Source organism: Oculina patagonica, chromosome 14 (genome assembly GCF_052425735.1).
Source record: "Oculina patagonica isolate OP01 chromosome 14, crgOcupat, whole genome shotgun sequence".
In the NCBI taxonomy this organism is placed as follows: Eukaryota; Metazoa; Cnidaria; class Anthozoa; order Scleractinia; family Oculinidae; genus Oculina; species Oculina patagonica.
Window position 1 is genome coordinate 9,966,168 of NC_135771.1, and position 25,897 is coordinate 9,992,064.

The following is a 25,897-nucleotide window of genomic DNA, read 5'->3' on the forward strand; positions in this document are numbered from 1 at the left end:
TGTTGCGACCACGTGGAGAGTCTTCTGAGAGAGTCGTTTAAATGAGATTTTCTGGGTAACCTTTCCCTAGCAAATGTGATTTAAAGTTTTCAATTTTTTCTTGAAACATTTCTTTACAAGTGTTTGTTCTGAGAAGTCTTAGAGCCTCTCCTTTGATGAAGCCTTTTAAAACTCTCTGTGGGAGATCATGAGACGAACTAAAATTTGTATATTGGAACGTCTCAGTAGGCTTTAAATGGGTACGCACATCAAGAACTTCAAAACTGCGCCTTTTCCGAATCTTTTGTCTGTATAGATTTTGGTATCCATGAACAAATGTTGGTGTTGGAAACTTCAACCGTAAATTTGATCGGGGGGTGGTGATTGTTTGCTTGTTCAATGAACTGCACATCTTCGGAGACCCAGGGGCAGTTAGTGGTGGCGGGGAAAAGTCTATACGGGCGAAAAAAAAAACGGCGAAGAAAAGTTGACATTTCCTCGCCGATTTTTTTTCGCCCGTATAGACTTTCCCCCGCCCCCACTAACTGCCCCTAGGTCTCCGAGGAGGTGAACTGCATTACTCTCTGGTTATGTCCAGAGTGAGAATATGTCGCTGTCTATAACGCGTTTCCAAACGAGCGGCTTTAATGCGCTTTGGCGGCTTAGGATTTCTGTTTCTACCTTACCCATAAAGATGATAGCAAAGGCGACTGCCATTTTTGTGCCCATGGCTGTACCGCGTGTTTTTAGATAGTTTTTTCCAGCAAACTGCAATGAGTTTTCTTGTAGAACGGTAAGCCTTAGGGCTTGTTTAGTAGTCGTGTAGGGTTGAGAGGTCCGTTCATGTAGAGTGTTTCGTATGATTTGCATACTGTGTTGATTCCCTCTGCTTGTGGTACATTTGTATAGAGTCTCGCCTAGTATTGCGTCCGCAACAGGTATAAGTAAATTAAAATAAGTAAATTGTGCCAAGTGAAATAAGCATAAGCACTAGCATACGAACATGATGTTCACTAGTTACAAGGCCCAAATGCTCAGACGTGGGAGAATCTGGAACGAGTGCTTTGATATGTTTCCATTTCAGTTTTCGCTTACACAAGAACGCAAAGCCGGTGTTTTCAAATTATTCCATTTTGAATAGCATTTTCGAAAAATCGTTATTCGGATTATTGTGGACGGGTCCTAAAATGCGTGCTACGAGTAACGAATTTTGCGTGTTTCGGTGACACGGCATCATATTGACCATATTCAGTCAAATGGTAAATTATGTACATGTTCAGATATTGAGGTAGCAGATTGCTATCTGTTCCGCTTATCGGTTCTTCTTGCGGTGTTACCACTATTTTATTGCCTGTACCAATAGTCAGCTTGTTTCTCTTTATCTTTGTAACAGCAATTTATCTAACACGCTATATATTTATCTTAAACGGGCTTTCATTCATTTTTAACATCGGTGTAGTCCAAACGCATTGACTAATGCAGCCTCGAATGCCAAACATCAATCAATTGATTTCTACAATAGGAGCTCGTCTGCGATGGATTTGTTGCACTAAAAGGAATTGTCGTTTGCTGTTGATTTTTAGCATTGCCCTAATTTTGATGTTGTACTCGACTTACAGAACCGGGCTTGGAACAGAAGACACAAACTGCAGAGAAGGTAAGACGTTCTGAATATTTGTTAGTAACACTGACCAATACTAGATGCACAAGTACAATTGTTAATTATGGTAGACGCTTAAACACATGAATGCTCCCCCATAAAATTTTGACAAACTGAAGTAGCTAAGACGTGATTTTCTTTATTCTGAGCGGGTACAAAATGTACATGGAGTGACTTATTTCTCTACCTGAAAATAAACTGTAAGAGCGCAAGATTGCATTCGTTCAATGCACGAGAATGGTCTTTACAAAGTGAAAGTAAGAAACATAAAAGGGTAAATCTGCAGCAAAGGCTATTTTGCCCACAAGCCTTGAATGTCGCTGCCAATTTTGCTTTTTTTTGTCGCTGTCGTAATTTCACGGGAGCATCTTGTCGTTCGTCGTCATTTCAGCTCCTTCATGTCGCCGTTTCAGAGCCGTGTCGCCCGTCGGAATTTACCCTGACAGGGACACCACAGCAAAGTAAAGCTGTATTCAAAGTTATGAAGCAAACGGTTTAACAGCGGTATTTAGGTATTTGATTGTGTACTAAAAAAATCTCTCTGTTTCGATAAAGCACCTTCAGCACTAAAGGCCTGGTTAAACTAGGAAAATTTGTGGCGGAAAAATTGTTCCTTTCGGGTTGCTGGTGGCTTAATTAGCGGAAAGCAAGGGAAATTTATTGCTGCCCGAGTTCAACCGAGTGGCTACACGAGGAAACACTGTTCCGAGAACAAAGTGTCAAGCATGACCATTACCTAGTCAACATTGCTTCCATGGTGGCTGAACTGGGCAACATATGTTACGGAAGCAAAATTGTATCCGTAACACGTGTTTCCCGCGTGGCTTAACTGGGAATCATTTGCATCCGCAACAATGTTTCTAGTTTAGCCAGTCTTTAATGGTAGTAGTTGAAAGCATTAGTCTGGGATTTAGGGTGCCCGATCCTTTTCACTCGATGGTTGTGGCGTATCTAGGTTTTCACTCTTCTGTTAATGTGAAGATGCACGTTTCGCCTTTATATTCTTTACAAATTTATTGAAAAAACCTATATTAACATGGCACGCAATATCATATACAGTAAAAACTCACGAGTAAGAACGTAATTTTTTCCAGGTTACCCTAAACAGGTTCTTACATAAATGGTAGTTAACACAAATTTAGGCTATTCAGGTTCTTAATAGGTTATTATTTTCTGAGGAAAAATTTACATTGTTGAACTTTTAGTGATATTCAGTCTATTATATGTATAAAATATGCATACCAAACTCAGGTGTTTATGTAAAAATGAAGCACTTTTTATTCAGAACATGACATTGTATACATATACAACAAAGCCTTGAATGTCCATAAGATGTCTAATTTTCCCAAAAGTAAACATTTTTAATCCATTTTAGAAAATAAGAACCTGTTTTCAAATTTTAGGCCAAATAGGTTCTTATAAAAATGGGGTCTAATCTGCAAATTTTATCCTAACAGGTTTTCAAATGTTGCGTTCTTACTCGTGGGTTTTTACTGTATACATAAATACTCGAATTACAGAGTACTAGCCTGAAAAGGCTAATATCTCCGAGAACATAAATAGTGTAAAGAAAGGGTGAGGAAATCTATTTACATCTATTTAGGGACGAACCATTATTGTTTTGGCGGGGGGGGGGGGGGGGGGGGGGCGCGGGGGATGAAAAATATTGAAAAAAATTGTTTGCAGGGCCTGGAAAGACAAAATAAATTGTTTGCAAAGCGATATGTATAACAAAAATAGTAAGAATTTCGGAAAAAATGTTTGCAGAGGTGCATAAACTAAAAAAAAAGTTTGCAGAGGAAAATTTTTCATCCCCCCCCCCCTCCAAGAAAATAATGGTCCGTCCCTTACAGGAAAATTTTACATATATCATCATGTTTAAAAGGAGAATACTTCAGGAGCCTTTATAACCAATTAATCAAAGTAGACTCAGATCTTACTTATGAGGTAGGGCCGGTCTTCCAGGTCCTGGATGCAAAGGCCATATAAATATATTCTAAAGGTAGTAAAGCTGAACTTTGTTGTAACTTAGTGCTCAGTTGATATCAATTTAACAAATCTTCTTTTACTTTATTTTGGCTGTTAAAATAGGTACTCAAAGAGGACAAAAAATTCACGCCGGTGCAAATGAAACAAAACCATTCATTTATCTCACACAAACCGAACAATGTCTCCCTGCAAAGTTGTCTTCTTGCAGAGGGATTGGAGACAACGAGACATGCAACTGCGATGTTATAGTACTAAGCTACAAAAAAGAATGTCAGGAAAAAAAGCGACCACACATCTCATATATATTTGTCCGAGAATGCACTTGGACCTCAGGAAGGAACATCCTTTACTTTTTTGCAAGGAAGAGAATGCCTGGCTACCGTTATTACATCTTCTTAGATGATGATGCAGAACTTGGATTCAACTCATTTACTCCTCCGGAAATGAAGACGCAAACACCACTTAGAGCCTTTGAAGACTGGCTTTTGAAGTACGAGCCGGCAGTTGGTGTTGCAGACTACCCAGGTTCCCGTCAAGGCGTCGCTTTTATTCATAAAAGGCAGCAAATTCTATGTGGCATGAATGTATATGAAAAATCAATGGTCGTTCCTGTAATGTGGTTTGATGCTGTCTTCAATGCTTTTCACCATAAAGCCATCGACCACATTTTACCTTATCCCACTCGATATGACATTCAAAGCTGGTGGAGTTCCCAGTTACATGTGATATGCTCGGTGGAGCTGAAATTCCGAGGACAAGCGCTTTCATTTGCACCTGTAACCGTTTCCAATCCCCAACATCGTGACTACCCTAGGATGGAAGAAAGTTATGATACTGAAGTACCTGCCTTTGTCGAGGAAATTCAAAACAGGGCACCCATTGCTTACCGAAACCGCACCTTGTTTGAAGAATTAAAAAACACTACAACGACAGAATACTACTTAAACACAACTACTTATTGTATGAACACTGCACCCCGTCCTATTGTGCCATACTCACATTTTGAACGCGAGAGACAGCAGGAAGCATAAGTAAAGATCATTTTAAAAGGACTTTGCTTGTAACGCCTGAAAAACACATTCGGTTGCAATGAAGCTATGGTTTTGCAATTTAGATCCAAAGAAGTGCAATCATTAATTACAGTTTCATAGCGAGTGTTTGGCAAAACTTAATTAATTAAATTTAAACCAGTCGTGACACAGTCCCTTTAAAGCTGAAGACGCAAGGTGGGGTGTAGAAAGGGAACTCCAATTTGAAAAGGACAGGGATGCTCGTCGTCTCGCTTAGGAGGATGTTCAGGACAGAATTCTAATTTTACCTTCAAGGTCTGACTTGTTTAGTGTTGCACACAAAGAAACAAAAAGCGCCGTCATTCTGTATAGGTGGTTTTCGCTGTCACGCCGCGGACAAATTAGAATATTACAGGTTGTAGAAAACTACTATATAAACTACTTGTCCAAGTCTCAGGTCTGTACGTTATTCCATACTCGAGTTACCCGTCAAAATGTTTACGCAAATTTAGAGAGCACAGTATGGAAACGCCATGTTGGAGTCCAACTGCATGGACTCCAACATGGCGGCCGAAAATTAATGAAAACATCTGGCATTAAATTGTGCTACAAAAAGCGGTCAAATCACCCTCATGAACAAGTAAACATTCACATAGACACTTCCCGCGAAACCTCAACTGTCCAGATTGTTAAAAATCGCAGGATGAGGCATTTTTTAAAGAAAACGTGACAGCCTCCTGGCGGCCATCTTTGATCTCATATGGCGTGAAACTTTAAAATTCAAAATGCTCTATCTTAAAGACGGCGAATGCTATCAAGCTAAAAACCTCCAACAAGATATATATTAAAGACATCTTATAGCCAGTGAAGGATAAAAACTCAGGGGTCGTGCGATTCTGGGTTTTAGAACTCTGATGACGTCACGTGAAAACCAAGAATTGAGCGGTCTAGAACGATAAGGCATCAAAATGGTCTCTTTCAGGGATCAAAGCCAGAAAGCCTCAGTCACGCCCAGATTGGTCCCTTTTGAAGGTTTTAGTTAAATTCTCCGACAGCCGTTCTCTCACCTTTCATATGGAAGTCCCCCGGGCTGCAAACGTTGTTGTTGTTTTCCTGATGTAACAGTGAATGGAAATAATGTCATGTTGGCTATCTTGGCCGATAGTATTGGATGATTTGGCGAAGGATATAAACTAACTAAAATTGGAAAGCAAGCAAACCTTAGATTTAGTTTCAATATGATAGAAATGAACTGATAGTAAACGCCGGAATCTTATCAGGCCCGAGAATGCTTCGATGTGCTTTTCGGGCGTATTCGGGCGCCCGAAATTACCCCGGACTTTCTCGGAATATTTCCGGTGATCTTTTTCGGTGATTTGTGGCACAAGCTTCAATTTTCCAACCAATACGTAAGTTGGGTTTGTCGTGTACGCATAATAATTCAATAATTTTCAGTTCTTCGTTAAATCTCTGGTGAATTTTCATTTCTTGTTACGTGTCCAGTTCCCACAGTTCTAACAACGTCTACAGTCAGCAGTGTTAACGTCTTGTATTTTGCGAAGCACACCAGCGCTATAAACTAGCGAAATGTTGTTTTTAGTCTTGAAGTTTGGGTGAATAAATTTGATTTAGGCTGAATAATATATCCGGAATATATTTTTCGTTAGCAGACAGATTGGCCTATAACCAAGAAGGGGGGTATGGATGGGGCTTAAAACTGACTTTTTATGGTTTGTCACTTTCCGTTGGGCACAACTCGATCTGCTGGGTTCAGGGCTACACACTTTCAAGTTTTTCCTTGACAACTCACGTTCTTTAAAAACCATCACGTCGTTTTTGTGAACCCGAGGAAAGCGCGTTTGGAGAGCCATCTATCGACAATTAGCATAACCCACTGACCGTCTATTATGTAATCGCGCAATCTGATTGGCTTTACAGGTGCCGTTTTTTTAACAATTATCCTGTAGTGAGATCAAATATTAGGGGTATCAGATTGTTATTTATTCCATGACTGGGCAATGTTATACCAGCAGAACACATTTAATTGTCTATACCAATAATGATTTTGCTCCTCTTATATTGCATGCAACAGTTACTAATGGTTAACACGCTATAGATTCATCCTTAACAGTGCCTTTTAACATCGGTGCAGTCATAATACATTGGCTGATGCAACCTCAAAATCCAAACAACCATCAAATGATTGATGAGCTACTCTGCGAATGATTTGTGGCACAAGTGGGAATTTTAGTTTCCGGTTGATTAAGTCTTGCCCTGATATCGATGTTGTACTCGACGTACAGGACCAGTCTTAAAGCAACAGCAAAAAGTTGCAGAGGAGGTAATACTTTTTGAGAATTTGCTAGTAACACTCCCGGGAAAAATTATCCAGCAAAATCGAAACCAAATTATGTAATACTATTTTTAACTCTCAGAAAACTAATGGAATTTTTTAATTTTTTTTAAATTTACTCTTATTATTCGTAGTGTGTTTGTAATTGTAAGTCCAGTTTTATTATTTGTAACCATTTTTAATAGTAACTTAATTAAGCATTTTATTGTAAATAATATCGTATTCTAGCTTTTTATTGTAAATAATATATTTTTAGCATTCTAATTATTTTAAGCTGAGGGCCCCAAGTTTATCAGTAACTTAAGTTACTGTCACGGGTTACCCTCATTAAATAAAGAGGGTCCTGAAGGGGGGGTTCTAAATCCCATTTCCCAGCCAAAATTTTTCCCAAATCCCATTTCCCAGCCTATTTTTTGCTCAAATCCCAGTCCCAGTGATGAAATTTTTGTAAATCCCAGTGAATGGAAAATCTGAGCTCGAACGCACTATACGTGCAGTAGTTGTGTTGTTTTAATTGTCCTAAATTACGTTTTTATTTCTGCTAGTTATCAATGCTGTTGAGTACATTACTTTTCATTTATTCATTTTTTCGTTTGCCTAAAAGAGAATTGGAAATAAATTGATATTTACTGATTCACTGAGCCTTTCTCAAATGCAACTACTCGTTCGATTACCCTGACTCGTGACAACGACTTACTATCACTTTTATTAAACATTTCTATTTGTTCGTAAGTCCGGAGAACGAATGGCGCCTTGTGTGAAAATTCCTGGGTCAACCAAGTCTATATAAAATATCCACGCTAAAAACGGTAAATCCCCTTCGTTTTCTGACATTCTCAACTCCACACATTCGAATCAATGTTTTCTCCAGTTCTTTTGGCGAGTTCCGCCAAATCTCGTACCTCGGGTCTTCGTTCCCTACTGCGTAAGCTTGACGAAACAAGCGACTCTCGAAAGTTCTGTTGCAGGATCGATTTTAATTGGTTTTGAAAACAATAAAAATGGCCGGAAGTAAAACACCAAGAAGTTCGTCGATTCATGCTTTTGAAAGCTAAGCAGATGTTATTCAACCGGAAGTCCGATATTTTCGGACTTCCAATCAGAACTTTCAAGGGTCTCTCGTTTCCTGAATGCTGGTTACAGGGACCAAAGACCCTGGGTACGAAGATGTGTTCCACCATATTGTATTATGTTAGTTTAAGCATGCTAAGTCATAGCTGTTTTGGTGAGTAACTACTGACACAAAAATTGATCGACACTTAATTGCAGGCCTTGGTTTCGTTTCAAAGTTTTCAACATTGTAACTATGCCTTAAGGAATAATAATAATAATAATAATAATAATAATAATAATAATAATAATAGCTTTTATTTATACACGATAAATATTGCAGCATAATAGCTGATGTGGTCGTGTCTTATGAAAATAACAATAAATTAAGAAATCAATAAACTACGCGAAATCATTAAAGTCCCTAGATGATACAACAGATTTAAGTGGCTGTCCAGCCAACAGCGGTCTGGCGACTTTCGGGTCGCGAGTAAACCTTCCCTTTATTTTTTGTGACAGAAAAGGACTTAATGTGAAATGAATAAAATCGATCTAATTTTTTCCAGAAACTTTTTCTGTGCTTCGCTACAGGACAAAACGTATTTTACTATCTGAGAGCTGTTTTCAGGGTTACTCGATGGCGGAAATTCGGCAATTTTAAAAGCCGCGTTTCTTCGAAACGGATAAATATCGCTAAATTTTAAATAGTACATTACATTAAGCCGCATTTACCTTGTCTTATCAAGGAATATTGAATTATTTGATGAAAAATTAAATTAGCTTAATTAAATCAAAGACAACGCGGTTTGCGGTATGTTTTCTCGCATGACAGATTCCTCAAAAGTAAAAGCTAAAATCTCCAAAGCGGTACAAAAATCACAGGTAAAATGCACTTCACAGCAAAGATCTAACCCTATTCTAATAGAAAATAAATTAAAAGGTCCGGGTATCGTTCTACTTTGGACGCGAACAAACGTTTTTAAGAGCTCATTTTGGCAATATTTACATTAGATTGCTCGTTTGACGGTTTATGCCCAGCACATGTGATTAGATAGAAATATTTTATCCAGCAGCTCAGAGTCTTGCTGTACATCCTCGAAAAACGAGTAGTTTTGGTTTTTATGGCCGTTTTAGTTTGTATAAATAAAAACGGCTGAAAGGCCATAAATAGGAATCGTTCGTCCGCTCGCACAATATGCAAATTTTTGCTTATTTATAACGGGTTGTTGATTTCAGCAAGTCAAAATTTCAAAGATTAAAACTCTTTCTTCTTAAACATTAGTCATTCTTGAGTTTTGACACAGTCAACTGGAGGCTCGTAAAAAAAGACATATTTTAACTTTATCTTTTTTTTATTAATAAGTTCTCTTCCCAATGTAATGTAACATTTGCAATGTTGATGTGTTGTTGTCACGCAATGTACCCGAGAGTGCGAGACATGGCGTCTTCAACGACATGTTTCATGTCGACGAAGAATGAAGTTGGATGTGGGGAATTTAAAGGAGAGAGCAAGTTGGTGCCTCTAAGTGAATGCAAAAGTGATACTACGGCTCTCCTGAGGAGATGTCATTTAACAAAGGAAGACATTTCAGACTTATTTTACTACGGGCTGGCTATTTTAGTAAAACTGCCCAACAAGTTGAAAATATGTTTGTGTGCCCAAGACATCGCGCGAACCTTGGCAAAGACTGGGGAAATCAAACTGGCCGCACAGCATGCCATTATCCCGATCACAAGGGTAAGCAGAAAAGTGTTAAAAGTGACAGAGTCGTGACTGTGAAAATTGCACGAGAAGTGATGGAAGTTTTTGAGGTTGCTATTCCTGTTGGATCACGTAAGTAATAGCAAGAAACAACATTTTGTCTATTCTTTTTCTGTCTTCTCCAATGACAATATTCACACAATACAGGAATAATATAGTTCAAATCACGCATCATTGTCTTATTTAACCAAATTCTATATAAAGGATTAAGGAAGTTTTATGCGTTTTGAAAATTACCTGCGCTTAATTAACTCAGTGTGTATTTGAAACTTTTCAATGTTTTCGATTTTGCGTCGGTTTTTGTTCATTCCTTTTACAGCTCAAACCGGATTAAAGTTTTAGTTTATCATACACCTACCTTATCCATCTACGATGTTTATAGTTAACATGTAGCTGGGAGGGAAGTATTCTCCGTTTTTTTTTTTTTTCATTTTCCCACAGAGAAATGCTATCTGTTGCCAAAATTAAAACTTCTCTTAATTTAATTTACCAAACTTTTAACTCCATTTGATTTTTTTTTTGTTTCTCTTTTTTGCGTACCCTTGAACCAACCTGGAAACAATAAATGGACTGGCATTCTGTGTGATAAAATTTAAAAGAAAATATTTTCAAAGCCCATGTTTTCATTCAACTTGGAAAGTGTGTGCCCTGTAAGCTTTATTTTGTTTACCGATAGTTGTAAATGAGCAAAGGGAAAAAGTTGTGCACGCGGTCATGTTCTCATTTGGAGTCGTTGTTAAAGATAACAGTTTATTAAATTTGATGTTTTAACGATAAGAGAAAAAAAAGTTACAAAATGCATAAACCAGGAGCAAGGTGGAATTATTGTGTAAAACGCATGTCACGAAAACAGCATTAAGATCGTTTTTGTGATTGTAGGTGAACTCAAGTACCGAGTAGTTTCTGTTAATTAATTAGTTTTAGATACAAGTAGTGCGGTGTTTGCCATATTCATAGGGGTGGAACATAACATTACTGTTGAAACGGAGAGGGAGTTGCATGAATTTGATATTTTGATGTAAAATTCATTTCTTGATATTTTTCTTTATCGTTTCCGCCGTGGAGGATATTTTAAAAATCTCCGGCCCTTGCACAGGAACTTTTTCTTACAGCTCGATACTCTTTCCAAAAATTAAAAGCGCATCTGGATATTTATTTGCGTATTGTCCACTTTCCCTCCCTAGGGAAGAGCTTTATCGTCTTTGCGATGTAAACAAACAAAGCTGAAATTGACAGCCCGCTGTAAATAATATAGATCAAGAATTTGTGTTTATGGCATTTTTTTCGCTTTAATGTTTTGTTTAGAAACTGACAAAGGCTTAGAAGAAAAAAAGCTTGTTATTCTGAAGAGGCATTAAATGAATCTGAGATGTTAAGAAATAAATCTATTCAGTCATACAGTTTGCGTTGGACATTACGTGTAACCGTCGAAGGAGTATTTCTGATGTAAATATTGACCAAGAAGCTCCTAACCACTTGTTCGCATGCAAAGCAAAATAATGCCTTCGCCTTTGAGTTTGTTTTATGTCAGAATAAGGTAAAGGCCTCCCGTTGCCGAGTGTCTAAACTCAAGAAGGAAAACGTTTGAGAAAAAGTAAGTTTTAATCTTTGAGATAATTTTGACTTTGCTGAAATCGACAACCTGTTGGAAATGAGCAAAATTTGCATATTGTGCGAGCGGACGAACGATTCCTATTTATGGCCTTTCAGCCGTTTTTATTTATACAAACTAAAACGGCCATAAAAACCAAAACTACTCGTTTTTCGAGGATGTACAGCAAGACTCTGAGCTGCTGGAAAAAACATTTCTATCTAATCACATGCGCTGGGCAGAAACCGTCAAACGAGCAATCTAATGTAAATATTGCCAAAATGAGCTCTTAAAAACGTTTGTTCGCGTCCAAAGTAGAACGATACCCGGACCTTTTAATTTATTTTCTATTAGAATAGGGTTAGATCTTTGCTGTGAAGTGCATTTTACCTGTGATTTTTGTACCGCTTTGGAGATTTTAGCTTTTACTTTTGAGGAATCTGTCATGCGAGAAAACATACCGCAAACCGCGTTGTCTTTGATTTAATTAAGCTAATTTAATTTTTCATCACATAATTCGATATTCCTTGATAAGATAAGGTAAATGCGGCTTAATGTAATGTACTATTTAAAATTTTGGGATATTTATTCGTTTCGAAGAAACGCGGCTTTTAAAATTGCCGAATTTCCGCCATCGAATAACCCTGAAAACCGCTCTCAGATAGTAAAATACGTTTTGTCCTGTAGCGAAGCACAGAAAAAGTTTCTGGAAAAAATTAGATCGATTTTAATCTTTTAACATTAAGTCCTTTTCTGTCACAAAAAGTAAAGGGAAGGTTTACTCGCGACCCGAAAGTCGCCAGACCGCTGTTAGCTGGACAGCCACTTAAAAACCATGTTCTATTAATGAACTTTTGAAACCCGCCAAAGATTCTTCAAGGCGGGCCTCATTGTCTAATGAGTTCCAAAAAGAGGCCCCTGCAAATTTAATTGACTTCTTAACAAAGTCCGTATTAGGCTTGGGAAGCACCAAGCAGTTCTTTCTTCTTAGATTATATTATTGAGTGTGAAATATATATGTTTTTTCATGTTCTGAAGTGCTTCCCATTCCCATTTTTCGTTTGTGAATCCCATTCCCACTGACCCAAATCCCATTTTCCCAGTGAAAACATATGTAAATCCCAGTAAAAATAGGCAAATCCCAGTTCCCATTTTACCCCTTCAGGACCCTCAATAAAGTCTATCAATTCAATTGAACACAACCAGCTACAACCGAACGCAAATCATTCGATTTGGTCGGTAATGGAACAAAATCGAATATCTACAGTGAAACCTCGATTTAACGAACCTCTATATAACAAAGCCCTCGGTATGACGAACGATTTTATTCAGCCCGGCCAAAACAATAAAATGCAGGGAACAGAACTTGGATATAATGAACCTCGATTTTTAGCGAAATCCTCGTTATAATGAACACATTCCAGAAGCCCAAATGTAAAATTTACCTCGATATAACGAATGTGAACATGTCAGTGACGAAAGATGAATACGAAATAAACCAACAAGGATGGAAATTCTTTAATCCTGTAACATTTAGGTAACAGCTCATTACTGCTATAAACATACTCACATACAAACACAAAAAAACCACAACAGATCGACTTTATCCTCTTTATGTCTTGCGAGTTCTTTTAATTTCTTTATCTTTGAAGGCTTCTTGTGGAAAAAAAGGCTAAATAGCTAGAATTTCTAGTCCAATGCCCTGGTGTCTTCATTTACCAACAACTTCCACTGATATTTGTCCTTAATCCTTTATTGCGGTTTTCAGTGAAATGCAAAATGAAATTCAATCATCAACCATTGGTTTGCGCTTTTTGCTGCCGTCAATCATCTTAACGGACCTCTCGGGTAAAAGAAGTTCACTTCAACCGGGTCAAAAGGTCACGTCTGTCAGTTGTGATTGGTAGATTTTGATCCATTTTGTTTGTTTCTGTTTTTCACGGTTCGTTCATTGGCTGTCGGCATAATTATGATTGACGACAGCGAAAAACGCAATCGTCAGTTGGATTTTGAATTTCAGAGTTCGCATTTCACTGTAAACCGCAATAAAAATTAGTGGAAGACACGGCACATGGTCCACAATCTGAAGAATTTTTTACAATGTTCATTTTGAGGAATTTCTTAAATGGAAGAAGCATTTTCACGGTTGACAAAAAAAACGTCATTGGCATTAATCGTTTATTAGCGTCTCATTTATGTGGTTTTTAGGTAGTTTTGTTTGCCTGTCACGTTCAGCTTTTAATGGCCGTCGAGAAAAGCCGGAACATGGAACATTTCGGAACATTCCGGAACACTCCGGAACACTCCGGAAAATCCCGGAACATGATAAAATACATTGAAAATTGTAATACAGACATATTAAAATTCCAGAAATATGAAAAGAAGATTAAAAACCAACAAAAAATAACCAAAAAAGGAAAAAATAACAATAGTGTGTTAAACAATTCCAGGCAATGCATGACCGCTACTCCTCTCTGAATCCATCCTCGGAGACCCAGGGGCAGTTAGTGGGGCGAGGGAAACGCGAAAATGCGGGTAGAAAATAGCGCGAAACTGCGAGGGAAAAAATCAGCATATAAAAGTTGTATTGACTGAAAGTGCCCCTGGGGAAAGAGTCTTACCAGACCAGTTCAAAAAGCTCTCTGAATACTGCCTCCTGATTGGGCAGAAAAATCTTTTGTATTCCCTTTGTATTATTCTGCCCAATCGGCGACCAGCCTGACTACAGTCCTTTTGGTGTGTTCTCAAACGAAATATGTACACAAAGCCAGTTGGCTCGCCATACCTGTCTTGCTTGTTCGCCAAGAATTTGCTCGGGAAGGAAAAGTTTCGGCTAGTGCCTCCTTAACTTGGATGTGAAGTGTCGGGAAAATTTTGTCTTCGGGAAATATGACCGTCATTTGAGTGCTACAATTGGTGCTGCACGCATTACACGCGCGCGTAGCTAATCGGTCGATCGACGGAAAAATTTTACAAAATGTAAGGTCTTGAAAGTTTGTTTGGAAATAGTTTTTGACTTCCTAAAATCTTTAGCTTAATGTAACTTAAAACACATTGTTATTTTAATTTATTACTATGATATTCGAAGTTATCTTTTTTATTACTATCTTTTCTTTAATGTAGATAAGGTATTACCTTTTTGTAACTTTATTTATTAATTTTTTCTTCTTCATTTTCTTCTTACCTCCCGCCTCGAATAACTAGGCTAATTGCGGGAGGTGAAAAATATTGTAAATAATAGGATTGTTTAAATAAACTTTTTGTTGTTGTTGTAGTTTCGCTTACAGCTGCAATCGATCTTCTATTATCTCACCTATAAAAAACTTAAGCTGTCATTGATCTTCCCGGAAAAAATCTGAAAACATCCATTACAGCAGTGCAACTAGCATATCGCACACAAACTTTTAAAACTCGCAAACAGCATGCAAGTGTTACGATACCTGCGATCGACCACAATCTGAAGAATCCGCCGTTTGTCCGCGTGCATGGCCGTCAAACTTTCGACGTTTTCAACCAGGGGAGGCACTAGCCGAAACTTTTCCTTCCCGAGCAAATTCTTGGCGAACAAGCAAGACATGTATGGCGAGCGAACTGGCTTTGTGTACAAATTTCGTGTGAGAACACACCAAAAGGACTGTAGTCAGGCTGGTCGCCGATTGGGCAGAATAATACAAAGGGAATACAAAAGATTTTTCTGCCCAATCAGGAGGCAGTATTCAGAGAGCTTTTTGAACTGGTCTGGTAAGACTCTTTCCCCAGGGGCACTTTCAGTCAATACAACTTTTATATGCTGATTTTTTCCCTCGCAGTTTCGCGCTATTTTCTACCCGCATTTTCGCGTTTCCCTCGCCCCACTAACTGCCCCTGGGTCTCCGAGGATGCTCTGAATCCAGCACCGACTGAAGTTTATAATTTCGATGGCATCGGATATGGCGGAGGATGACTAGGATCCTTTAAGTTCAGCTGATAAATTTCACTCCAAACAAACAAAAGGTTAATAGAATAACTATTTGAAAATAAGCACCGAAAATTTTAAAAAGCATTTGTGACAGTTTAAGACCTCAGTGAAGCAAACGCACAAGGATGAAAGACGATTTCTTTTCAACATGCAAAATGTCCGAATTTAGATGGCAGAGAAAATGGCGGAGGCTGACTAGGATCCTTCAAAATGATCTATACTTATGTTTCCAGCTGGCTCTCGCGTTCAAAATGTGCGTAGGGCACAATAGGATGAGGTGAAGTGTTCATACAATACGTAGTCGTGTTTACGACGTACTCCTCCCATGCAGTGTTTTTAAATTCGTCAAACAAGGTGCGGTTTCGGTAAGCAATGGGTGCCCTGTTTTGAATTTCTTGGACAAAGGCATGTAAATGAGTATCAAAATTTTCCTTCATCCTAGGGTAGTCACGGTGTTGGCCATTGTAGGCGGTTATAGGTACAAACAAAAGCGCTTGTCCTCGGAATTTCAGCTCCACCGAGCATGTCACATGTAACTGCGAACTCCACCAGCTTTGTTTGTCGTATTTAGTTGGATAAGGTAAAATGTGGTCGATGGCTTTATGATGAAAAGCATTTAAGATAGCATCAATCCAAAATACAGGAACGACCATTGATGTTTCATTAATGCCGCATAGCATTCGCCGTCTTTCAAGAATGAATCTGACGTTTTGACGTTTATTAGGATATTCTGTAACACCAACCGCTGGTTCGTTGTCCAGAAGCCATCGTTCAAAGGCTCTAAACGGAGTCAGCATTTTCATTTCTTGAGGAGTAAATGAGTTAAATCCAAGATCTACATCATCATCTAAGAAGATGTAATAATGGTAGCTACGCATTCTCTCTTTTGCAACAAAGTAAAGAATATTTCTTCCTGAGGTCCAAGTGCTTTCTCTGACAAATATATAGGAGATGTGTGATCGCTTTTTTTCCTGACATTCTTTTCTGTAGCTTAGTACTATAACATCGCAGTTGCAAGTCTTGTTGTCTCCAATCCCTCTGGAAGAAGACAACTTTGCAGGGAGACATTGTTCGGTTTGAGTGAGATAAATGAATGGTTTTGAAGATGACTGCTCTGTCGTTTTTATTGAAGTATTCGTTTCGGCTTGACTGCAGTTAACTTGATTTTGTACAACTCTTGGAGTAACTATTATAACAGTGAAAACAGGAAAATTAATTTAATCTCGATTGTCTAAACACTGAACAAATTTCAGCTTCACTGTCTTCACAACAAACACTTTGCATATAAAATGGCGCCCAAATTTGATTAACAATACTTTGTACATCCTTAGGCTCGTGTGGATATCATAGACAAGGGCTTTTTTTACGTGAATGTGAGGCTTAGGATGTATAATAAATGTTATTCAAATGCAGACGCCATTAATGCAATGTCTATACAACCGGACACAGTGTGATATTTTATTTTATCAGTCTTACCTAATATTGCGTGCCATGCCAATATAGCTTTTATAAATACATTCCTAAAGTATGCACATGCGAAATCTTCATGTTTGCATTAAAAGAACAGCGAAACCCTAGATAGTGTATATGCAGCACAAACGGGCACGTAAACCCTATAAGAAACCATCGGGTGGAAATTATCGGGCACCTTGTTCCCCAGACTAATGCTATGAGTATAACCATTAAGGCTTAAAGGCGCTTAACCGTAACGGAGTGAATATCTTGAAGACAATTAAATACTGACAAACCTCTGTTAAACCGTTTGCTTTAATAAAAATAACGATCCATACTTAGCTATGCTTAGCAGCTTTGTTTAAAAAATAACTTAATGTAAAACCTTGAAGAAAAGCCCTCTTCCGAAAGGAACGAATCGAAGTATTACGTTTTCAAAGCGTGTAGTGTTACCCGGGGTACCCAATCGAACGTTCGGCCAATCGAACCGCCAGTCGCTCGATGGGTTCGAAAATCAAACATAATTGAACTCACAATAAAATTTGGTCAATCGAATACAATTGATTACCGAGCTTTCGGGCGTCAAGAGATACATTTCAAACAAAATTGAATTGCGTTCGATGTTGATCGATTGGTTGGATAATCGAACTCACAGCAAATTAGATATTCGATTTTGTTCGATTACCGAACCCAATCGAGCGATTGGTGTTCGACTGAGTTCGATTTTGTTCGATTAGACTGATACCCCGGGAGTGTTACTAGCAAATTCTCAGTTAGTCTTACCTTCTCTGGAATTTGTTTCAGTTGTTTCAAGCCCGGCTCTGTAAGTCGTGTACAACATCAATATCAGGGCAAGACTAAAAATCAAAAGAAAAATAAAATTCCCTCTTGTGCCACAAATCATTCGCAGAGTAACTCCTGTTGAAGAAATCATTTGGTGGTTGTTTGGCTTTTGAGGTTGCATCAGCCAATGCGTTTGGACCACAACAATTTTAAAAGGCCCAGTTAAGGATGAGCCTATAGCGAGTTTAAGCCAATAGTAACTGTTGTATGCAATATAAGAGAAGCAAAGTCAGTATTTTTACAGGCAATTAGTGTGTTCTTGTGGTATAATATTACAGTGTCACGGAATAAATAACAATCTGACATCCCTAATATCTGATCTTACTACAAAATTTCTTATTCGAGTAAGACCCAATTTGAAAAACGAACGAAAACACGCAAAATTTAGTATTTATTTATTTCAGTATTTAGCCAGGACTCTGTTTAAACTAGCTTGAAGAAAGCTAAACCAGATGCTCCTGTATAAATAAACAAAAAATAAATAAATAAAGGCTAGACTGTAATTAAAATCACATCCCTCGCATTATAAAACTACTTCGCAACTGGAAGAAAATTAAACATCCGCGCGTATTATCTGTCAAAACATCGAATATAGTGTATACATCTGTTCTGAGAAAAGCAGAAAAGCGTGCACGACAATACCGAAAGGTAGAATAAGTTTTAGAACAACTAAAAAAACATGAAACGTTGCAAAAAGCAAATGAAAATTTAGCAGTACTTTCCAAAACGTGAACGCCAATTGTAAATGAATCACGTTTACAATTACAAATGAATCAAATCTTGTATTTTTCATTTCCACCAATTTCCACCGATATGCAAAAATCGAATGAATAGAGCGTTTTCACTCACGTGTCCAGCAGCCATATTGGTTTACTAAAACAAAAGATTTTGTTTGAATAAAAATAGAGTTTAATTCCCGGAGGAATGGCTTGGTACACCAATATGGCCGCCATTCATTTGTTTTGGAACACCAACATGGCTGCCGTGACGTCATATAAAAACGCTCTATACTTCCTTTTTAAGCGATGACGTAGTCGAGCTTTATGCCGGAGCCCTTGGATCGGTTCTGTCGTTCTCGTTCGAACAACCGAACAGGACTGGGAACTAACTACAGAGAGAACAAAGATTAAGTTTAGCACAACAAGAAATCGCCGCGAAGAACACAAAGCAAAATACTCCTGGGAAGTTAAAAAGGACTAATAAAAGATATGAACGAAAGAGACAAATTATATTTGACAAATTCTATTAGATTCAGTAAACAGACAGATGTACAATTGACCTGTGTAAAGGAGAATAATGCGCCAGATAAAAGAAATATGTTGCTTTTGTTTCGGGGTTACTGTCCCTTCTTCTGTAGAATAAATTGAAATGCCAGTTGATTTTTTTTCCACCGAAGAAGGGACAGAAACCCTGAAACGTATGGAACATATTTCTTTTATCTGGCGCCATGTTCACCATTTAAAATCAGCATATAAAATCACTGTTTACATGCGCTACGCAGTCGCTCGAAATCATACAATGGGTCTGTGTGGTCCGGTCAGAGACAGAACTTGACCTTGCATATCCGGTCCCTCGCGAAAGGTATCGTGTATCGCGCGTAGATTAGATGTCACGCTATAAGGTAACGCAACTAGAATAAAACGCATAGCTTGAAGAAAGTTTTCATTCTTCTAACGAGGTGCAATAAGCACACAACCATTACAAATGGAAAAATGTATGGTGCAAAGATAATATAGGCAGTGACCGAAAAGTATCCGTAAAGCGAGGTAAACTTTGTATGAGAGCGTTTCACTTGGGTCACAGAAAAAGTGTCCATTGTCTGTTATTGCCAACGAGGCAGCCGAGCCAAAAGGCGAGGCTGTCGAGGCGGCAGAATCATAGAGCCGTGTGCGTGTGAGTGTATAGGCAGAGAAAATCTTAAGTTCTGCGTAAGGGACTTTTTTTTGACCATATTTGGGTGTAAGTAAACCCCATATTTGGGTTGTATTGTTCTTTCAAACTGGTTCCCAGTCTCTCTTTCGTTGCTAAAGAGAAGATGACCAAAACGGCGTCCTCGCTCGATCCACGCGGCTCGCTGTTAAAATTTTCAATGTGGTCATTGCCCCTTTTACGATAAATACACCTTTATGGAACTCTTAATGGAAAGAGGATACACTACAGAATACTCTACTGCCGAAAAAATGAACATCAAGGTCTCCAAAGCGTTGAAATAATCTTTCGACTTTGGAGTCCTTTGATTTCTGAAGAGAGACACGAAAATCAAAAGCGGATTGTTGACTTCAAATGGAGTTTTCTTGACTTACGAGAATGCCACGGTCGGGTAAATGCTACCTTTATTCGCTTTAAGTGTTGCTTTTGTTTATAGCAATTGTTTAACCGATGATTTCATCTCTAATTTCAATAACGTTTATATTTTCGCTCGAAGGAATAAAATCAATACCAAGCAACACTCACTAAAATTACTGCATGTCATACACGCAAGAAAATTTAAAGTTTTTTGCTTCTAACGGCAAATGTAATGTTTACTTGAATATAAATTCTAACTGCAGAATACCCCGCCACATCGAGCCCTTTACTGAAAAGCGGTGGCTACGCGGTACGCGGTACGCAGTGAGAAATAAATACAAGACTGGAAGTTTTCTTTTTCGCTGGCTACGCGGTACGCGGTACGCAGTGAGAAATAAATACAAGACTGGAAGTTATCTTTTTCGCTGGCTACGCGGTACGCGGTACGCAGTGAGTAATAAATGCAAGACTGGAAGTTATCTTTTTCGCTGGCTACGCGGTACGCGGTACGCAGTGTTTAATGAATGCAAGAGTTTAAGTTGTCTTTGTTGCTAGCTTAGCGTTCTTGTTTCGACTCATGGATTAAAGAACGAGGTATATTCACGTGAAGTGCGCTTGTTTCGGCTCATGGATTAAAGAACGAGGTATATTCATGTGCCAATTCATGTCTTTCTCGCTGCGTACCGCGTACCGCGTAGCCAACACATAACATGCAACGCCATTTTGAATTTATTTTATTTTTATACTTTAACTTTTATTAATTAGTTTCTGCGTACCGCGTAGCCGGCTACGTGGAATTTAGTTCAAGTGGCAGGGTATTCTGCAGTTAAGCCCAGAAGGAATTGTCCGTTTTGGTTTATTTTCTGTTCATATTCGCTTGGGAATTGAGTATGCGTAAACATGACAATTTGCATGCGAGACTGAAATAAGCATCTAATCTTAGCAGTTCTGATTTTGGGATTTTATTTATGAGACGTTCTCGAAATGCAACTACTGTATCCCGCGTGTTGCAATAAAAACAAACAGCGATTCAAACCTCATTTATTGCCCACATTTTGTGACATTTTTAACGTAGCAAAAATTAAAAGATTTGTCAAGAGTTAATTATCAATCTGTCAAACCCGTGTCATTTAATCTGAACATCAGAGAAATAACACTTTCTTCTCGCATTACCTAAAGTTCAATTTACCATATTTTGGTCATTTCAAATATTAAAATATATTAAGTTCTATCGAAAACTATTCAGTATCTGTACTGTTCTTACGAACAAATATTTCGCTCGTTGGCACTTACCGATAGGTACAACTAGTTAACTTAATGTTAGAGAAAATGTATGGACAAACAAAACTGTTCGTATTAAGCGGGCGCCGTAAAGCGGTGTTCCACTAAACTTTAAATTACGTTAATTTTTGACAAATTTCCTAAAAATATTTAAAACCCTTTGTAAAACGTCATCGCTTCTGCATGCATTGCGTGCCAGTTATTTTTACAAGTCGTTATGCTGTCGTTCGTTTTGTAATGTTTGTCGTTTTGATTGATTGATTAATTGATTGATTGATTTTTGTTATTCTAAATCAGATGAATACAAGATCCTTGAGAAGTACATCACTGGACGAGAAAAGCTCAAGAGTGGCAAGAAGAAGAAACAAAAAAATAGCTTATATTTATAAAATAAGGATAAATTTATGCTTCATTATAGTGTTTTTCCTTTGCTTCCTGTGAAAATGTCGCTGTTTCCTCAAATATAGAAGGTTCTGAACGCGTTAGCTTATTCCGGGTCGGTCCAAGAGTTGGGTTAGTTGGAAAGCAGCGCGAACTGCGAGTAGATAAAGGTGAGGGCCTTGGGAAGAGAATATACGTCGAATAAATCAAGCAATCTGAGAGCTTAATCGAGTTCTTTATTTATATTAAGGTTTACAAAACACTCGAGGCGAAGTGTAGATGAGCATCACTTCAAAAAAGTCGTAAGTAGAAATATTTACATTAATGAAAACCTAGATGCAAGGTGAGGGCCTAGGGAAGAGAATATACGTCGAAAAAATCAAGCAATCTGAGAGCTTAATCGAGTTCTTTATTTATATTAAGGTTAACAAAACACTCGAGGCGGAGTGTAGATGAGCATCACTTCAAAAAAGTCGTAAGTAGAAATATTTACATTAATGAAAACCTAGATACAATGGACTAGCTTTGTTAAAAGTGGCGTATAACAGTCCACTAAAGTAAAATAAAGTGGTATTATCATGAGTTATACAGGTATGAGATTTCAATAAAAAATTGAAATGTCTGGCAGACATTCAAACTCTGCCTATGTGTCTTAGGTTAATCGTTAAAAACGAATTACACTTTGCTCTTCTTTGAATGAATTAAGCCCCATTTACACGGCAGAAAATTTGTGGTACGGCTCGGTAAAAATTGGTACGCGTACCAAAAAAATACCACTGATACCCTGTTTAGACTGTTTACACGTCCTTTTTAAGTCGTGAATGTAATGAACGAATTACTGCGGTCTGCTGGAGAAATTAAAATGTGTAAACTCCCTTGGTAACCTGGCAATTTTATATTAAGTTTAAATTAAGTTCAAAATGGCGGATGAACGTGTAGAAGGGCTGGTTTCCCGAGTTGTAATGCAAACTTGTGGATGTACATCAGGAGAATACGAATATTTTTTCCTTTCTGGAAGGAATTTTTCTAGTGAGGCCAGTGCTCGAATCCACATTTACACACAATGCAACGGAAAAGATGGCCAATGCAAGGAAGCAAGAAACTTGCACGCCGAACAATAGCTTATTTTGAAAGTCCGCGGATATGAAATTATCTTCCATTGAAATGCAATCAAATAGTTGGTAAGTAATAAATCACCCTAAATAAGGCTGTATTTTCCGATACAAATTAGTCTCACTCAGCAAGATTAAAATGATGCGTTTCGAAACAATTAGAGATATCTATAGTTGGCTTGCTTTGTCTTTCGGTCGATCATTCATTTGCACGTTCGTCAAGTTTTTGTATCTAGTAATATTTTATATTCGTTGTCACACTCTCGTTAACGAAGTTCCCAAGTACATCTATCTCATGACTTAAACTTAAATCAAAATTTCCTCTGGAATTCGTAGCTCATTAGGTAGCAAGCCTTATCATGTTATGTGAATGATAAATCTGCTCTGCTTTTGAAGGCAAAACTACATTTGTAAACACAGTATTATGCATCAGTCCCTTACAATTATTTTTTCTTCATACACATGGTCTGTCAAAAAAGGGACATATTAGTTCAACTGTGGTAATTGTAGTTCTCCAGGGGTGTATCATTGCACTCAGGTAATTTTTTGCTTTGTCAACATCCACTGAGTGCTATGGGGTAGACATTCAAAGAAATACTGAGAGAGTACTATTGTTAGCAGCTATTAATTTTAACGATTTTTTCTGAGCAAGATTTAGCGACTATATAGAGATTTTCCAAAAACTTCAAAAAATAGTAAATATATCGTGTAAACCAGCTTTTACTGGCCGGTAATGAATATATGGCTAAGATGAAAATAAATGTTCAGTAAAAGAAAAAGACTACCATATCTTGACATTGAATGAATATAAATTGCATTGCCTAAAAGAACAAAGTTACCAGTATCCATTTTTGTGTTCCATTAGGGTGGGAAGGGGGTACCGGGGAGGTACCGGGGTACTTGAAATTTGACCAAGACAAATTTTAGCAAGTACTAAATTAAGCGATTTTCGCCCAACTCACTAAAAGCGCTAAAATGTAATAGCCACTAATATAACAATAGTAACCTTAAGGTCGATTTCTGTACATGTCCTATGCCTCCCCCCCCCCCCTCATCTCAGCCGAAAAGGAACCTGGTTGCATGCCATGCTGATAAATAACAAATTGCTTACACTTAGATGGTTTGTTGTACGTGTTGTCCTACAGATTTATTTTAACAAGGCACATAGAATTTTGAATTAATTTATAGATTCGCCAAAACAATATCCTGCAATACAACATATCACTGAACTCTGCATGGGGCTAGGCTGTCAAGAGGTGTGGGCTGGAATGAACATCCTCCTGCCGTAACTTGTATGAAACACATGATCAGAAAAAGAATTTTATTTCAAATTTACTCTCATATATTTTTCACAAACACTGAATACTGCTCTCTATAAATTGACTTTTAGCAGACTGTACAGCTTGAAAAATAAAATATTTGGAGTTATTGTTATTGACTGCTGAAAACAAAGAGTAAAAGATAAACAAGCTTTAAGGTTCAGATCCTTTAATCCAACATGGCCACCAAATCTTTGCAGGATGGCTGGCAATGTATAGAGATTATTTAAAAATGAATTAATAAGGCTGATTAAAATGCATCAGGGATGATTTTCGTGGCATGTAAAGGGGTAAAGTAAACTTTTTGGTTGCAAGTAAAGATACCAGAAAAGGAAATAAGCAGCAGTTTTCATTTGTTACATGTATCAGGCCTCTAAATTGATAATAAATTATGTTGACTTTACTGTTTCCTGCCAATTTCAATTCTTAGAAGTCACATGTATGTGGCATCTGTTAGTTTCTTTTAATTATTTGCCTTCTGTCACAGTGTCTGCCATTCTTTAACAGAGAAAAATGTATGTCGAATAATACCACTGTCCTGTATAAAATGGCTGAGCTACCTGGTTATTAATTAAAGAACCCTTTAGCAAATGTGAAACAGTTTGGTGAAAAAAAATTCCCTAGCTTCTTTCCATTACCAGCTTCGCAGCATCTTAAGGTACCTCATATCTTGTTACCACTATACGTGTCTCTTTCGGCATTAATTATTTTAAGCTCTGAAATAATCTTCACTTCTTAGCTGCTTAGCTAGAAGGCCTCGATGGACTACTGGATGGTTAGTTTTCAGTTAGAATATGGGGTTATTTATCACTTACCAGCTAGAATTTTAAACATGACTCAACTGTGACATACGTTAACAGATAGACAATTCATAGACAATTACAAAAAATGTTGTTTGTCAGCAGACATTTAAAATTTATTTTGGCTAATTCTGGGCTATCAGTTTATAATATACCACATTCACGACTTTGCTCATAGAGCCTTTGATTTCTACCGTGCTAAGCTGCGTTAAATAATGTTTTGGTGCGGGTAAAGGGCTCAAAACCTTGTCCGGCGTACGCGATTCTGCCTTAGTGCGCATACCGCTATGACTCGTATGTCAAAAGACTGATGCGCGACTCGTATATATGTGACGTTTTTCGCCTTTTTCCCAGAAGACTAGAAAAGGGTGAAAGTATATATGGTTCTTGTTCAGTTGGCAGCAGTAAATGGCAGCAGTGATGGCTTGAACCTCTCCTATTAACGACGACGATTATTATTGTTATTATTATTTTCTTCTTCTCGCATTATTTGGTTCAACTCCTTACATCATGCTCTTTCAAGGTAGTACTGATTTCAGCTTTCGACTCTGGACACTAACGAACACGAACTCAAGAGAAAGCGACCGAAGAAGACTGCTGAAAGTCATGCTAGTTCTTCCATGAATGCTCGTGTGATTTTCTTGGCAACTGTTTTTCATAAAATACACGTCTAACACATCGCCGAGTGGAATTTCTGCAAATTTATTGAATGAAGTAACGTATGAAAAGAGTTGGTTCAGCACGGCTAATCGTTTACACTACACATTTTATTCGAGCCGGGTTAGATTTTCAGGAACGCGTACCAATTTTATCCGTGCTCGGACTACTTCGCGACTAGCTCCGAGCACGGGTAAAATTTTGGTTCGGCACGGGTGAGGAAAAGTCGTTTACACGACAAAATTTATCCGTGCCGAACTATTTTTTCCGGTACGCGTACCAATTTTATGTGAGCCGTGCCACAAATCTGCTGCCGTGTAAATGGGGCTTTCACCTTGGTGTTCTAGGTGCATCTTGTGAACGAGCGAAGCTATTAAGTCATTATTATTATTTTTAACTAGTACATGATCTAGT

At 37.9% G+C, this 25,897-nt stretch overlaps 2 protein-coding genes across 2 annotated transcripts; one reads left to right on the forward strand and one right to left on the reverse strand.

Moving 5' to 3' along the window:
- The first annotated feature begins 1,314 nt into the window (after window positions 1-1,314).
- LOC144639188 (uncharacterized) lies at window positions 1,315-5,037 on the forward strand. The gene is made up of 2 exons (XM_078498461.1): window positions 1,315-1,636; window positions 3,731-5,037. The coding sequence occupies exons 1-2, from the start codon at window positions 1,456-1,458 to the stop codon at window positions 4,657-4,659; spliced, it is 1,110 nt and encodes a 369-aa protein (XP_078354587.1). The 5' UTR covers window positions 1,315-1,455; the 3' UTR covers window positions 4,660-5,037.
- A 7,855-nt stretch (window positions 5,038-12,892) lies between these two features.
- LOC144638593 (uncharacterized) lies at window positions 12,893-17,657 on the reverse strand. Its single transcript, XM_078497783.1, has 2 exons — window positions 17,588-17,657; window positions 12,893-16,538 (listed from the first exon to the last, which is right to left on the reverse strand). Exons 1-2 carry the CDS (start codon window positions 17,643-17,645, stop codon window positions 15,574-15,576), a joined length of 1,023 nt encoding a protein of 340 aa, XP_078353909.1. The 5' UTR covers window positions 17,646-17,657; the 3' UTR covers window positions 12,893-15,573.
- Between the last annotated feature and the right edge of the window lie 8,240 nt (window positions 17,658-25,897).

Coding starts and splice junctions, on each gene's coding strand:
- LOC144639188 (XM_078498461.1), top strand. CDS start 1,456: ATGCAGCCTCGAATGCCAAACATCAATCAATTGATTTCTACAATAGGA. Junction 1,637..3,730: donor AGACACAAACTGCAGAGAAG/GTAAGACGTTCT, acceptor CTGTTAAAATAG/GTACTCAAAGAGGACAAAAA.
- LOC144638593 (XM_078497783.1), bottom strand. CDS start 17,645: ATGTTGTACACGACTTACAGAGCCGGGCTTGAAACAACTGAAACAAAT. Junction 16,539..17,587: donor TGAAACAAATTCCAGAGAAG/GTAAGACTAACT, acceptor CTGTTATAATAG/TTACTCCAAGAGTTGTACAA.